At 39.0% G+C, this 12,860-nt stretch overlaps 1 protein-coding gene across 1 annotated transcript; it reads right to left on the reverse strand.

Annotated features, from left to right (window-relative positions):
- Positions 1-8,324: 8,324 nt before the first annotated feature.
- Positions 8,325-11,778, reverse strand: TUSC1 (tumor suppressor candidate 1). The gene has a single exon (XM_045468329.1). The coding sequence runs from the start codon at positions 11,317-11,319 to the stop codon at positions 10,690-10,692; it is 630 nt and encodes a 209-aa protein (XP_045324285.1). The 5' UTR covers positions 11,320-11,778; the 3' UTR covers positions 8,325-10,689.
- Positions 11,779-12,860: the final 1,082 nt, after the last annotated feature.

Here is a 12,860-nt window from a genome sequence, read left to right on the forward strand (position 1 = left end):
AGAATTTAATCTATTCTTTTACCAGACTGTCCTAATCATCCATTCATTTGAGCTCACCCTTCTTGACAATGTGTTACCCCAGTTATATCTCCTTCCATTGGTCTCTTCATCTCACTTTCCGTTAGATTTTTCTTATCTCCCTAAAACATTGTCAAATCCATTCTATACACATAATAAAAATTATACCTTCAGCAACTTTTTCAACTCTGTTCTCTTCAAAAAGATACTTATTTAAGAATATCCACTGCCCAGTTTCTAGCAACTCCTCAACAATTCATAATCTAACAGCTTGCCCCTTGCCATTACTTCTCTAAACTTGCTCCTGCACTGATTTCTTCCTGCATATGTTAGATACTTATATACAAGAAGCTACCCCAAAACCTAGTTACCTAAAATAACCATTAAGTGTTGATCACAAGTTTACTTGTCAGTGGTTCTCCTAATCTGGGCCTGGTTGAGTTGACTTGTACAGGACTTGCTTCAATCTACGTGATCAGCTGATTGGTTGTTTTGGAACTGGTTGGTTGAGGATAATTGGCTGGCTGTTGGCTGGGGTAAGAGGAACTCACATGGCAACAACAGGACTCCAAGAAAGTGTAGAAGCATGCATTGAGGCCTATCCACAAAACCAGTATGTTGCCATTTCTGTTGCATTCCATTAGCCACAACAAGTAACAATAAGGAATAGAGGAATAGACTCCATGTATTTACAGATGGAATTGCAAAGATATGTTTCAAAGATGGTAGCTACAGGGATGGATAGAGAATTGGACCTTTTTTTTGTTTTGTTTTTTGTTTTTTGTTTTTTGTTTTTTGTTTTTTTTTTTTTTTTGGACACTATCACACCTTGCTTAACTTCCTTCCTGTATCAAGTCAGTCTTCCCTGGGATTCAGGAATTATAATAGCCTACATTTCCCCTTACATTTCTAGCGTACTCTTTTCAATTTCCTTAGTTGGCCTTCGTCAATTCTTTGAATATATGCATTTCTTTAAGTTCATTCTTCGGACTTTTTATCTTATAACTGTACATGTTTCTCCCATGACTATGTCATCTAAATCTACTGCCTTGTCACAGGCTCTGTTTTCAGAGAAAACAAATTCAAAAACATTCTTCTCCAACAGTTTTGTATGTGTGTGGGTGTGTGTTTGAGTCTTACCTCTTAACTGAACCATGGTTCTAATTTCTTTCTTGCGTTCCTACCTCCAGCTTCACCTGTCCTCTGATTACCTTCTGCCTGTATAATTTTTCTTAGAACTATATCTGGGGGTAGGCACCTGTGTGGCTCGGTCGGTTAAACAACCAACTTTGACTCAGATTATGATCTCATGGTTCATGAGTTCAAGCCTCACATCAGGCTCTCTGTTGTAAGCACAGAGCCTGCTTCAGATTCTCTGTCTCCCTCTTTCTCTGCCCCTCTTCCACTCGTGTGCTCTCTCTTTCTATCAAAAATAAATTAACATTTAAAAAAACTATATCTGGGGCCACATGGGTGGCTCAGTTGCTTAAACATCTGACTCTTGATCTCAACTCAGGTCTTGATCTCAGGGTCATGAGTTCAAGCCCTGCAATGGGCTCCATGTGGGGCATGGAGACTGCTTAAAAACAAAAACAAACAACAAACAACAAGAAACAGAAAGAAAACACTATATCTAATCATGACATGAGATACTTTATAATTCTAAATCAATCATCTGCCCAGACAATGTTGATTTTTTCCACTGAAGGATTAAATTTTGTTTGGAACTTAGGGCCTTCCACTCTTTGACCTCAGTCTACTTGATTTAAACTTATCATAATCCTGTATACCTTTCACTTCAGTTATATTACAGTTTCTATTCCTAGAGCATCCCCCACACATCCCTAATCATATCCCTTTCTCATCTTCCCTGAGTCTTAAATAAGTATCCTACAAGGCCCATCTACTTGATCTGCTACATGTCTTTTAAGAATCAGCTCAAATAACATGTCATATGAATCTTCTTCCTAGTTTAGAATCTTCTTTTATTTTACATTATATATCTGCATCTCTCTCTTGGATGTTAATCATCTCAAGGGAAAAAAATGACCTCATAGATTGTGTTACCAATGGTCAGAGATTTTATGCTTAAGAGTTATTAAAATAACAAATATCTGTTGAATAGTATTGAATCATTTAAGATACAAATTAAAGGAAACCCAATTAAGAGGTAATATATACTTAGGATCTTTCTCACTGTCAAAGCCTAATTTGCATATATACATTTTTACTTCGTTAAATCAAGAAAATATCAAACTAACTGAAGATCAAATTTTCCTTTAGTCAATGGAATCTTCAAGTATTAAATATAATAAAACTAAAGCCTACACTCAATATCAATATTAGTAGTCACTGTATATTGAATCAATATGTGTCCCCACAGTGAAAGTGGGCAACTTTAAAATAGTTTAGTAAAAGGCCAATTATGAAAAGTTGGATAGGGCTTAGGAAAACTAGAGGAGATGGAAGTACCCTGAAATTAGTAAGACCTGCAAAGGAGAACTTTACCACCCCTTGGCCAGAAGTGGTGAGGGCCTAGAACTTTTATTAGAACCTGCAGACAGGGCTTCATATATAAAAAGGCAGGCTTAGAGGAACTGGGACCTTTGGTAGAAGGATGTAAGGAGCCTATAGGAAACTCAGAGGTAACACTACTTCCTCCTTCTGATTTCATACTTGTATTTCCCCATAGCCAGAATCCATCAAGAAGCCAAACTTACACTGGAATCCAAGGACCAAGGGAGGCTAGTAATGCGATAAATAGAGAGTAAGATGGAAAAGGATAGAGAATGGATCTAGAAGACAAGTGTTTGGTATCTGGAGTTATGTTTGGACATTCTGTTTTTGTTTATTTTGAGAGGGAGGAGCAGCGTATAGACAGAGGGAGAGAGAATCCCAAGCAGGCTCTGTGCTGTCACACAGAGCCCAATGCGGGGCTCAAACTCATGAACTGTGAGATCATGGCCTGAGCTGAAACAAGAGTTGGACGCTTAACCGACTGAGCCACTCAGGTGCCTCTGGACATTTTATTTTTTATTGACTTTCTTTTTATGCTGCTGAATCTCAGTTTCAGAAGACTAACTCATAGAATTTATTTCATAGAAATATGGTTTAGTAAAAATGTGAAAGATTCTTCTTAGCTAAAGGAAGTCCTCGGGTCCAATTATTTTGTATTTTTGAAGAAACAACATCTGCATCAGTAATACGGGGGAAAACATTATGGAAGGAGAGTGAATTCAGAAACCTTTTTATTACAGCTTTCTGCTTGAGTACATAATCAACTTCACAGTCAGATATTTTCATGTCTTAGCATTATTGGTAGTACTGACGTGCTTTACTAAAAGCACAGAAGTATTTTTATTCTTCTCAGAAAATGTTGTGAAGCACTTAGATTTGGTAACGTAGCCTTTGGGATTTTCAGGTTAAGTTGGTAGTCTTCTTATACTTGATAGATACAAACCTGTCCTGAGTTCTCACTTGAAATATATCAAGAGCCAAGCAAAGAGATATATGACCAAATAATTCTGAGAAATTAATCCTCAACATTAAAAAGTAGTTGAGAAGATAACGCAAGTCAAAAATCTAAAATAATTTGAATGGCTATTTTTTTTGTCCCCAAAATCAAGGGACATGAAGAAATTACCCTTCAGAAATAGTAACTTTCTCAGGCCATATGGGTGCTCAGTCGGTTAAGCACCCGACTCCTGATTTTGGCTCAGGTCATGATCCCAGGGTGGTGGGATTGAGCTCTGTGTTGGGCCCTGTGCTGAGTGTGGAGTCTGGTTGGGATTCTCTCTGTCTCTCCCTCGGCCCCCTCCCCCACTCATGCCCTCTCTCTATATATATATATTTTAAAAAGAGATATAATAATTGTCTTACTTTGGATGTATTTTAAAGCATAAAATCCAAGTTTACATATAACATCTAATTGAAGTCTTATAAAAAACCTATGATACATATTTGGATATATTTCTTTACTTAATTTTTAAAAACTGAACTAAAGAAATTAAATAATAAAGGGATTAAGGTCTAAAGCTAATAAATGACAAACCCAGCAACTGAGGTGATTACCAGTGTAGTATGGGATCTATAAAATATTTTTGAGCACATACTAAAATTTATGTATCATTTACTACACTAAGAACATTTTAGAACATACGCAAAGAGTAAGATTAAAATATATGCAAATTGAAGATCTAAGATTTTGGTTGTTGTGGTGGTGGTGGTTTTTTTGTTTTGTTTTGTTTTTTATCTACTCCCAGTATACTTGCATACCTTGTTTTGAAGATTATTAGTCAGTAGTACACATACCAATGTATCTTCTGAACTAAAATAAATTTGCATTCCTCAATGCTCACCTTACAAAAAATGAAACCCAAAGGTCCTTGGGGTACTATAGGTCCAAAATTATGAATAAAAAAGGAAAAACTGTGAAAGGCATTTTTGAGGCAAAAACTAAACTTAATACCATTTAGATATAGGAGAAGATGTTCAGAATGCTTCCCTCCCCTTCTTCCCCCCCCCCCTCAGCTTTAGCCATCAGGTAAATGCTGCATGAGTTATGGAATACAAGACATAAGACACATAAGTTTAATTTTATATTATCAATTTGAGAATCTTCAAATGGGATATTCAGCTTTTTCTCTAATAAAAAGAATCTGTTAAGTCTGGGAACTGAGACTTTCTGGGAACTTTCTGAACTAGGATGATTTTCTTTTTCTTGTTTAATACATAGAAGTCAAAATGCATATCGATACTAGCTTTTTGTCCATTTTATGTTCCTTTGTGTCTGGCTTCTTCTCCTCAACATCGTGTTTGTGAGAAACCTGTACTTTGGTGTGTCACTGTAATGTTCATTCCTGTACAGAATTTCATTTTGACTTCTATTTTTAAAATGCCCTAACTCAAACTGCCTTAAACAATAAGGAAATATATTTTCTCACATAACTGAAGGTCCAGATGCAGGATAGGCTCCAGGCATGATAACTGGAGCTGCAGCAACGTTATCAAGAAAGAAGTTCTCTTCTGTCTCTCTGTAGTGCCATTCTCAGGATCACATGATAGCTTCCAAAGGAAACGGGACTTTATGCTTTCTTTCTGCATCTAGCAAGACAGGGGGACAACCCCTCTCCTGACCAAGGAATAGAAATCCTTCCTTTCAGTCTCCTTGGGCCATGTTTGTAAAAATACATTTAGGCAAAATTTTCAGAGGTACTCTGCCCTTCCAAAATAATCTACCCATAAAGCCCCAAGAGTCCCATATGTAAAATTTACAAAAATGTCAACGAACATGTAACCTCATTGCTACTTATGCTGTTCTGTAACACAAAGAGTGAACATCAAAATCTTTTCCTGGAGTAAGTAGAACCGTGGCCATGGTAAAGACTGTAAAATTTGGAATGTACTGGACAATCGTCTCATGCTTAAGAGAGAAAGCCAGAAGCATTCCTAGTAAAACCAAATAACTTATTTGAGTAAGTCCTGGGATATAATGTACAGTGCAGTAACTAGAGTTAACAATACTATTATATTTGAAAATTCCTAAGAGAGTACATCCTAAAAGTTCTCATCACAAGGAAAAAAAACTGTAACTCTCTGTGGTTGTAAATCCTAAACTATCATTTTGTAACAGATACATACATCAAATAATTACATTTATCCTAAAACTAATATGTCAATTACATATCAATTAAATTTTTTAATGAATTTTTCTTTTCAACCTTGGAAAAGTTATACATAGTCTTTGTTCATTATTTTCCTCATTCATAAATAGGAGAGAATAATATTACCTAGAATTGGGGGTGCCTGGGTGGCTCAGTCAGTTAAGTATGCGACTACTGGTTTCAGCTCAGGTCATGATCCCACAGGTTCAAGCCCCACATCGGGGGGTTCTCTCTCTCTCCTTCACTCTCTGCCCCTCCCCTGCTTATGTACTCTCTCTCAAAATAAAATAAAGTTAAAAAAAAAACTCTAAAAAAAATATTAGCTAGAATTGTGACGCACATATTCTAAGTTATGGAGTGTGATGTGTACATAGTTTGTGCAAGTTGTTAAATTGTTGGCAAAGTCTGAAGGATGCTAGGCTGAAGCTCTCCAAGGTCTCTTTCAGCTCTACAAGTTGTAGGATGCTAGTATAGAAGAAACAAATATATTTCCCCCTCAACTTATAAACTTAGATTGACATATGAAATGTTTATCAAGTACATGTTCTTAAAACTTTATTTTTATGACATATACGCTATTTAGGGATGGTTCATTTTATAAGGATTTCCTATATAAGATTTAATAGCTATATTTCCTTGCTTATTTCAAAGAGTATGTTATGTTTTGCACTCATAAGGATGGTACAGAGAGGTATGAAACGGTCGGATTTTTTTCAATCAGTAAAGCAATCCCATAGTGTTACTATTTTAAATTATTTAGTTTCAAAAATGCTACACCAGCACATGAAAGTTATTAAAAAAAAAAAAAAAAACTTAAGTAGATGTCAGCCTCTATTTAGGTGGTTGTCTACCAAAATCTGTTCCCTGAATCTTCTATAAAAATGAGATTATAGCTGGGCAAAAGATTCTCCAGTGTGAATGTATTTCTCAGCTCCCTTTGAAGTTAACTTGGATATATGACGATGTTTTACCAATAGAATGTGTCAAGGGGGTTTTATGTTATTTTTAGATCTGGGCAGAGCTCTTCCAAGTTCTCTTTCTCTCTCCCATATGCTGAACATGCATCTGGAAGTAACCTATATCTACCATGCTAATGAATCAGTGACCTAGGGTAAGGTAAAGGAACATGAGAACAGGTTCTGAATGACCATGTGGAGCAATGCTTCCTGACAGACTCATTCAGAAATATTACATAACAGAGAAAAAGAAATCCTCCATTGTTTTTAATAGTCAATGGATTGCTGGATTTCTAGGTCCTTAGCAACAGTCTTCGCCATAACTAAAGGCAGATCCATTGGCTGTAAAAGACAATAGTTTCTATGTTTAAAATTTCAAAATTAAAAATAAGGTGAGGAGACCTGGAAAATGAAAGCCCAAAAAGAACTTTTATCAGTCCCAGGATGAAACAGGAGACAGATTGTTGTTCAAGTTCTTCCTTCAAAGAGCTCAGTTTTTACAGTAGAATGCTTATCATTCAAACAAGAAGCTAGCATCAACAAACTCTGTTATCTTCTCAAATTTTCTCTAAAGCGTGACAGATGTCTGAGAGTTTGGGTATGCAAAAGGACTTTCTTACTAATAAGTTATGATGAAATAAGCAAAGATTATACAGACAAGTAGATTCCGAACATGAATTTTATAATAGGCAAATCTGCTAAATACTATAGACAATGTAGTTTAATTCTGATCATTGAGAGATGATAGCCTTAGTTTAAGCTTAAAGTGTGAAATGGGAGCATGACTAATTCTTACACAGTGAGACATGTTTCTTACCTAAGTGTCTTCCTGGGTCCATTAACTCCAGTGCATAAATATATTCATATACTGTCTATATCAGATCAGATATATATCAAAAAAGCAAGTACATAGTAGAAAAATCAGACTTTGTAATTGATTAATTGCTAAACAGAAAGATTAATAAATTGTGTCATTCATTCACGAACATTTTGTGACAAATTCTCAGTGAAAATCTGTTCCCTTTAGCAAAATAGCGAACAGTAGTTTGGCACTGGAATCAAAATCATGCTAATACTTAGTACATACTGATAATTCCATTTATTAAAAATTTGGTATTAGTTTCATCATGGCAATACTCATGAATTGGCAAACGTATGTCTAAGTAAGAAAAAACATGTTTTCCAGTATTATTCAGTTATAAATATTATAAATATGTTCAAGAAGCTTAGCAAGGACAGACTGTTCCATGAAGTACTCATTCCGTATTACTTTGACTTCAATCCTAATTTTTTACAGAGAAAATGATAAAGTATAGTTTTGTGAATAGCAGCCATAAAAAATGGTGTTAAAAAATGTCTATCTTGTGGCACCGGGGTGGTTCAGTTGGTGAAGCGTCGGACTCTTGATTTTGTCTCAGGTTACGATCTCACAGTTAGTGGGATCGAGCCCCACATCTAGCTCTGTGCTGACAGCATGGATCCTGCTTGGGATCCTCTCTGTCCCTCTCTGTCCCTCCCCTGCTCGTATACTCTAAGTAAATAAATAAACTTAAAAAATTATTTAAAAAAAACGCCTATCCTTCTTACTAAATTTGTTTGCTAATGTGACATATTTTTGTTGCTCATTTCTATAAATTATAAGCCCTCTTCATTGCACAGCAAATTATGAAAATAAAACGTCAAGGTATGATAATCTGAAGTTTTAGTTTATTTTAGATTGAAATAGATCCTAGATCAAACTTTTCTAAAATCAACTTTACCCATTTCTTGAGTAGGCACATATTTTGATATTACAAAACATCTTTTATACTGTTACATGATGCTTTATTACTTATCAGCAGAGAATTTCAACAAAGTTGAAATATGTATTAGCCTTAACCCATCTTCTGGGGCATTTTGGTTTCAGAATGTTTTCAGGAATTATGCTCAAAGTTGTCCTCACTTTTGTGTACATGTGCCTCATTATTTTACACATTTTTTTTTCACCACACTTACATCGTACATGATTTTAAGACAAAAGGTGCTTAAAAACTATGTAAGTAAGCTAAACATTTTGCTTGGTTGTTGAATATTCCTAATTTTGCTACAAGTGGAAAATAGTTTTGATGCATTATTCCCTTAGTATGTAGGGCTTTATCTCCTCTATTTATTTACAAGGAGTGAAAACTGTCAACTCAGTGAAAGAATATATTTCTCTGCTAATATAAAATCATATAGGAGCAAAATACAGAAGGCAAAGTGTCAGTACAATACACATTTACAACTTTCACATTTTAGATTATAATTCTCATTGATAGACCACTTATTTTGAAGCAGGCATTTTACATATAACATCTCAATAAATGTTTTATATTTTGAGGTAGATGTTATGTTCGTTTTAATGATGAGAAAACTAAGGCTTAGAGAGATTAACTAATCTAAACCCAAAGTCACAGTTAAGTAGCAATAGGGGTAATAGGCTTTTTTCCTATTCTTCAATACCTCCTGACTCCTAAAACCATTTTCTTTCTTTCACTATTAGAAAATAAAGTAAAAGTGACAAGAGATACTTTTCATGTACCTACCTATTCTCAGCAAGATTCTTCTCATATTTTTCGGCTCTACGGGAAGATTTTAATATTCACAACTAAATATCAACTACCTTTAACCAAACTGCACAAAAAGTCTTCAAAACCCAGGAATAGAAAAATCAAAAAACTACTTCTCTTGGTACCTTTTTTGGCAACATATGTAATATATTTGAAACTTTTAGGATATCTCACAAATAAAACAACTCTACCTTATGACTTAATCTCTAGCTCTAACAAAAACTTCCCATTTTTTTTTCTTCAACTGATGTTTTCCATCACTTAAACACTGTATTATACCTATGATTTTTCTGTGGTACAATGGTACCCTCTTTACTACTTAGTCAGCAAGTGCCTACCCAATAAAATGCAAAAAAGTGAAATTAGAACTTTCGTTGTTAAAATCAGCCTTTTTGTTTTGTTTTGTTTTTTTTTTTTTTTTTTGCTAATGAAACCACAATTGAGACTAAATCGCTTTGGAGCCTTCTGATACACAAATAACTTACAACTTCTTAAAATTATTAAATGAAGAAGGCAAAGTCGCTGTTCACCGACTATGCTCTAATGCCTAAAATGTAATAAAAATTAGATTATCTAATCTTTATTTGAAACGATCACTTACATAAAGCGAAAACGATAGCTTACAACAAATAACTAGTCAGTAAAATGTAAAATTTATACAGATCATGTATGTTTCTTAAACATGTGTAAAAATCTAACACTTCAAATAATAGTTGTGGGATGTTTCTCGGTAATTTTAATGCACCAGACTTATTTACCAATTTAAAGGATCACTTATAGGCATATACTTTAAAAATTCCCTGGGGGTAACCATATCGGTATATAATAGATGTTTAAGGACTAGAGCAGGGGCAGACATAGAGTTCCTAAGTAATAAATATCACTTTTTAAATAAAAAGGTGGTACTTTATAGGATATCCAAGTAATACCGACTTATGAAAGCAAGTGTTGGCCACATAAATGATAATGGCTGGAGGTTTTAGGGGACTTAAATATGAACAATAAATTCAACCAACTCTAAACGCATTATTCATTCCTCAAAGAACCAAAAAAAAAAAAAAAAAAAAAAAAAAAAAAAAAAAAGGAACAAGAAAGAGAAAAACCCAAAACAGAAGAGGTCCTCACAGCCCTTGAAAAGTTCAGGCATTGGGAAGTGTTGACTGGCACCCGTTTCTTGTTGTAAAACCCGCCCCTCCGTTTCTAGGCCTCAACCCATGGAAACCACCAGACGCAGGAAGCAGGTGCTCTGCAGGGTTGGGGAGGCTCCAGGGGGCCACGCACCCTCTCAACCTTGGCGGATGGACGCCAAGTCCAACTGGGCAGCGTGGGGCGGCAGGCGGCAGGCAGCGGGCGCAGCGGTCCATTCCTGCGGCGCAGGGCCCCGGGCGTTGCTAGGCGGGTGAGCCGCGGGCGAAGAAGGAGGGGCCGCGCGAGGCTCCGCCTCTCGCCGGCCGCGGCCTCCGGCTACAGCCAGGGCTCTGGGGGATCCGGGTGCGGGGCTCGCAGGCCCGACTCCAGTTCGCGCAAAGGCGGCTCGTCCTTGTCGCCACGCGGGCGCGGCCCCCGCTGCTCGAGGTGCAGCTGCAGCAGGGCCCGGCGGTACATGGCCTCCAGCTTCTCGAGCCGGGCTCTCAGGGCCCTGGGGCTGCCAGGCTCGTCCTCGAGGCCGCCGCCTCTCGCCCTCCGGTTCGTGCCGGCCTCCTCGGGGCCCGGGGTGGCCCCGGCCGCCTCCGCGGCCGCCCCGTCGCCGCCCTCGCCGGGAAGCCGTAAGGCCTGACGGAAGAGGCTGCGGTTCTCGCGCTTCAGCCGCCTGTTTTCAAGCCGCAGCCGGGCGTTCTCCTCGCGCAGCCGCGCGTTCTGCCGGTCCCGCTCGTCCCGCGCGCGGATGGCCTCCAGGTGGCTCGCCGCCAGGTCTGCGAACCGCTCCTCCAGCTGCTGTCGGGCGCCGCCCGCACGGCCTCGCCAGCCCACGCCGCCTCCGATGCCGCTACCCCCACGAGCCCGGCCCGGGCGGCCCTGCCCGCGGCTGTCCCCGCCGCCGTCCCCGCCGCCGCAGCTCCCGCGCCTGGTGGCGCCACCACGCATGCGCCACATCGGTCCTGTCCCAGCCGCGCCGCCTGCGCCGGGGGCCGAGGGGCCGGCGCCGCGGCGCGGGCGAGTTCGGGGCCCGGCGGGGCGGCCGGGGCCACAGCGGAGTTGGAGAGGAGGTGGCGGGCGGCGGCTGCTGGCTTGGGGCCAGAGGGGGCCGGGAATTTGCCCGGCCTGAGGCGTGTCTTGTCTCCTGCGGTGGAGCTGCCCCCTGGGCCTGCGATCCGCGGCCGGCTCACACACAATGCCCCCGGGGAGCGCTTTGCTGCTCAGCCCTCTGGCAGAGCGGGGGGGAAAAGCGTGTAGCCTCAGCTGGGTTCTGCTGGGCGCTTCCGTGCAGGCCTGGGCACTGCAGGAACCAGCCGGCCTCGCCCTGCAATCCAACGCAACCACCAGTGGTTACCTTCCTCTTGCACGACAGTCTCAAAGCAAATAATAATAATGAAATGGTGAGTCTGAAACAGACATGGGCAAGTTGAAAAGATGTAACTACATTTAGAACACAGCGTTTTAACCCTCCTCTAAGGTCAATAAGCATTCAACGGAATTGAGTGAGCGCCTGTCATGAGGACCTCAAGTGGGAACAGGCATCTCTCAAAACAATATAGGCTAGTCCCAATTTGTGAACAGCCAGTACTCCACACTGCAAATCGTTTGCAACTCTATAGAAACTAGGTTATAATTAGTTGTTTTGTTCAGGCTGGGCCACAAAACCTAGGAAACTCCAAATGTGCTTTCTATTCTTTCAAGAAACTGAATACGAAGTAAGTTCCAAAATACCTGGTGACAGGTGGATACAACTTACTGAATTACATTCCTTAGTTTTAAGGGACTCAAGTTGTAAAATAACTGAATCATTGCAAAGTAAATTCCGGAAAAGACGCTGATGCCAGAATCTCATGGCAGAGAGAGGTGGTAGCAAGAATATTTTCAACAAGATCTCAGGTAAGTCTTAGATGCACTGAAGTCTTCAAACCATTGGAACATGTAGATTAACAAAAAGAGCATACATGACACATTTACAGAGCTGGGGTTTTCACTGAACCGCACAAATAAAAATAAATAACAGGGGAAAATAGTTAATCAAGTTTTTGTAATTGACCATTGTAATGAACCATACCCGGTTTCCTAAAGAACCCTGATCCTTGTGTTAGAAGGCCTCCATGACCGCCTCCCTACCCCTGACTCAACCCCAAAGTACTATCTTTAGCTTTGTAAAATTAATGAAGTAAACGTAAAATATTATGAAAAGTAGGTAAAACTGATTAAGCAGAAGATCTAGTAAAATTGTCAACCTGTTCAATATATTTAAACGATGACTAATCTGATTATACATGTATTGTCCTGACAGAATCCATTAATACTAGTCCTCTAAGTCAGACATGTGGTATATATAACTGTATTTATCTTACTAAAAGAAAAGAAGGAAGAGAGGAAAGGACAGAACAGAACAAAAAAGGAAAAAAAATATATAGGGGATGATCCAACCAAAAGCTATCAATAACAGTCATGGAAGTTACTGGTACATAGCAATGAACATTACATTA

This window comes from Leopardus geoffroyi, chromosome D4 (genome assembly GCF_018350155.1).
Source record: "Leopardus geoffroyi isolate Oge1 chromosome D4, O.geoffroyi_Oge1_pat1.0, whole genome shotgun sequence".
Lineage (NCBI taxonomy): Eukaryota > Metazoa > Chordata > Mammalia > Carnivora > Felidae > Leopardus > Leopardus geoffroyi.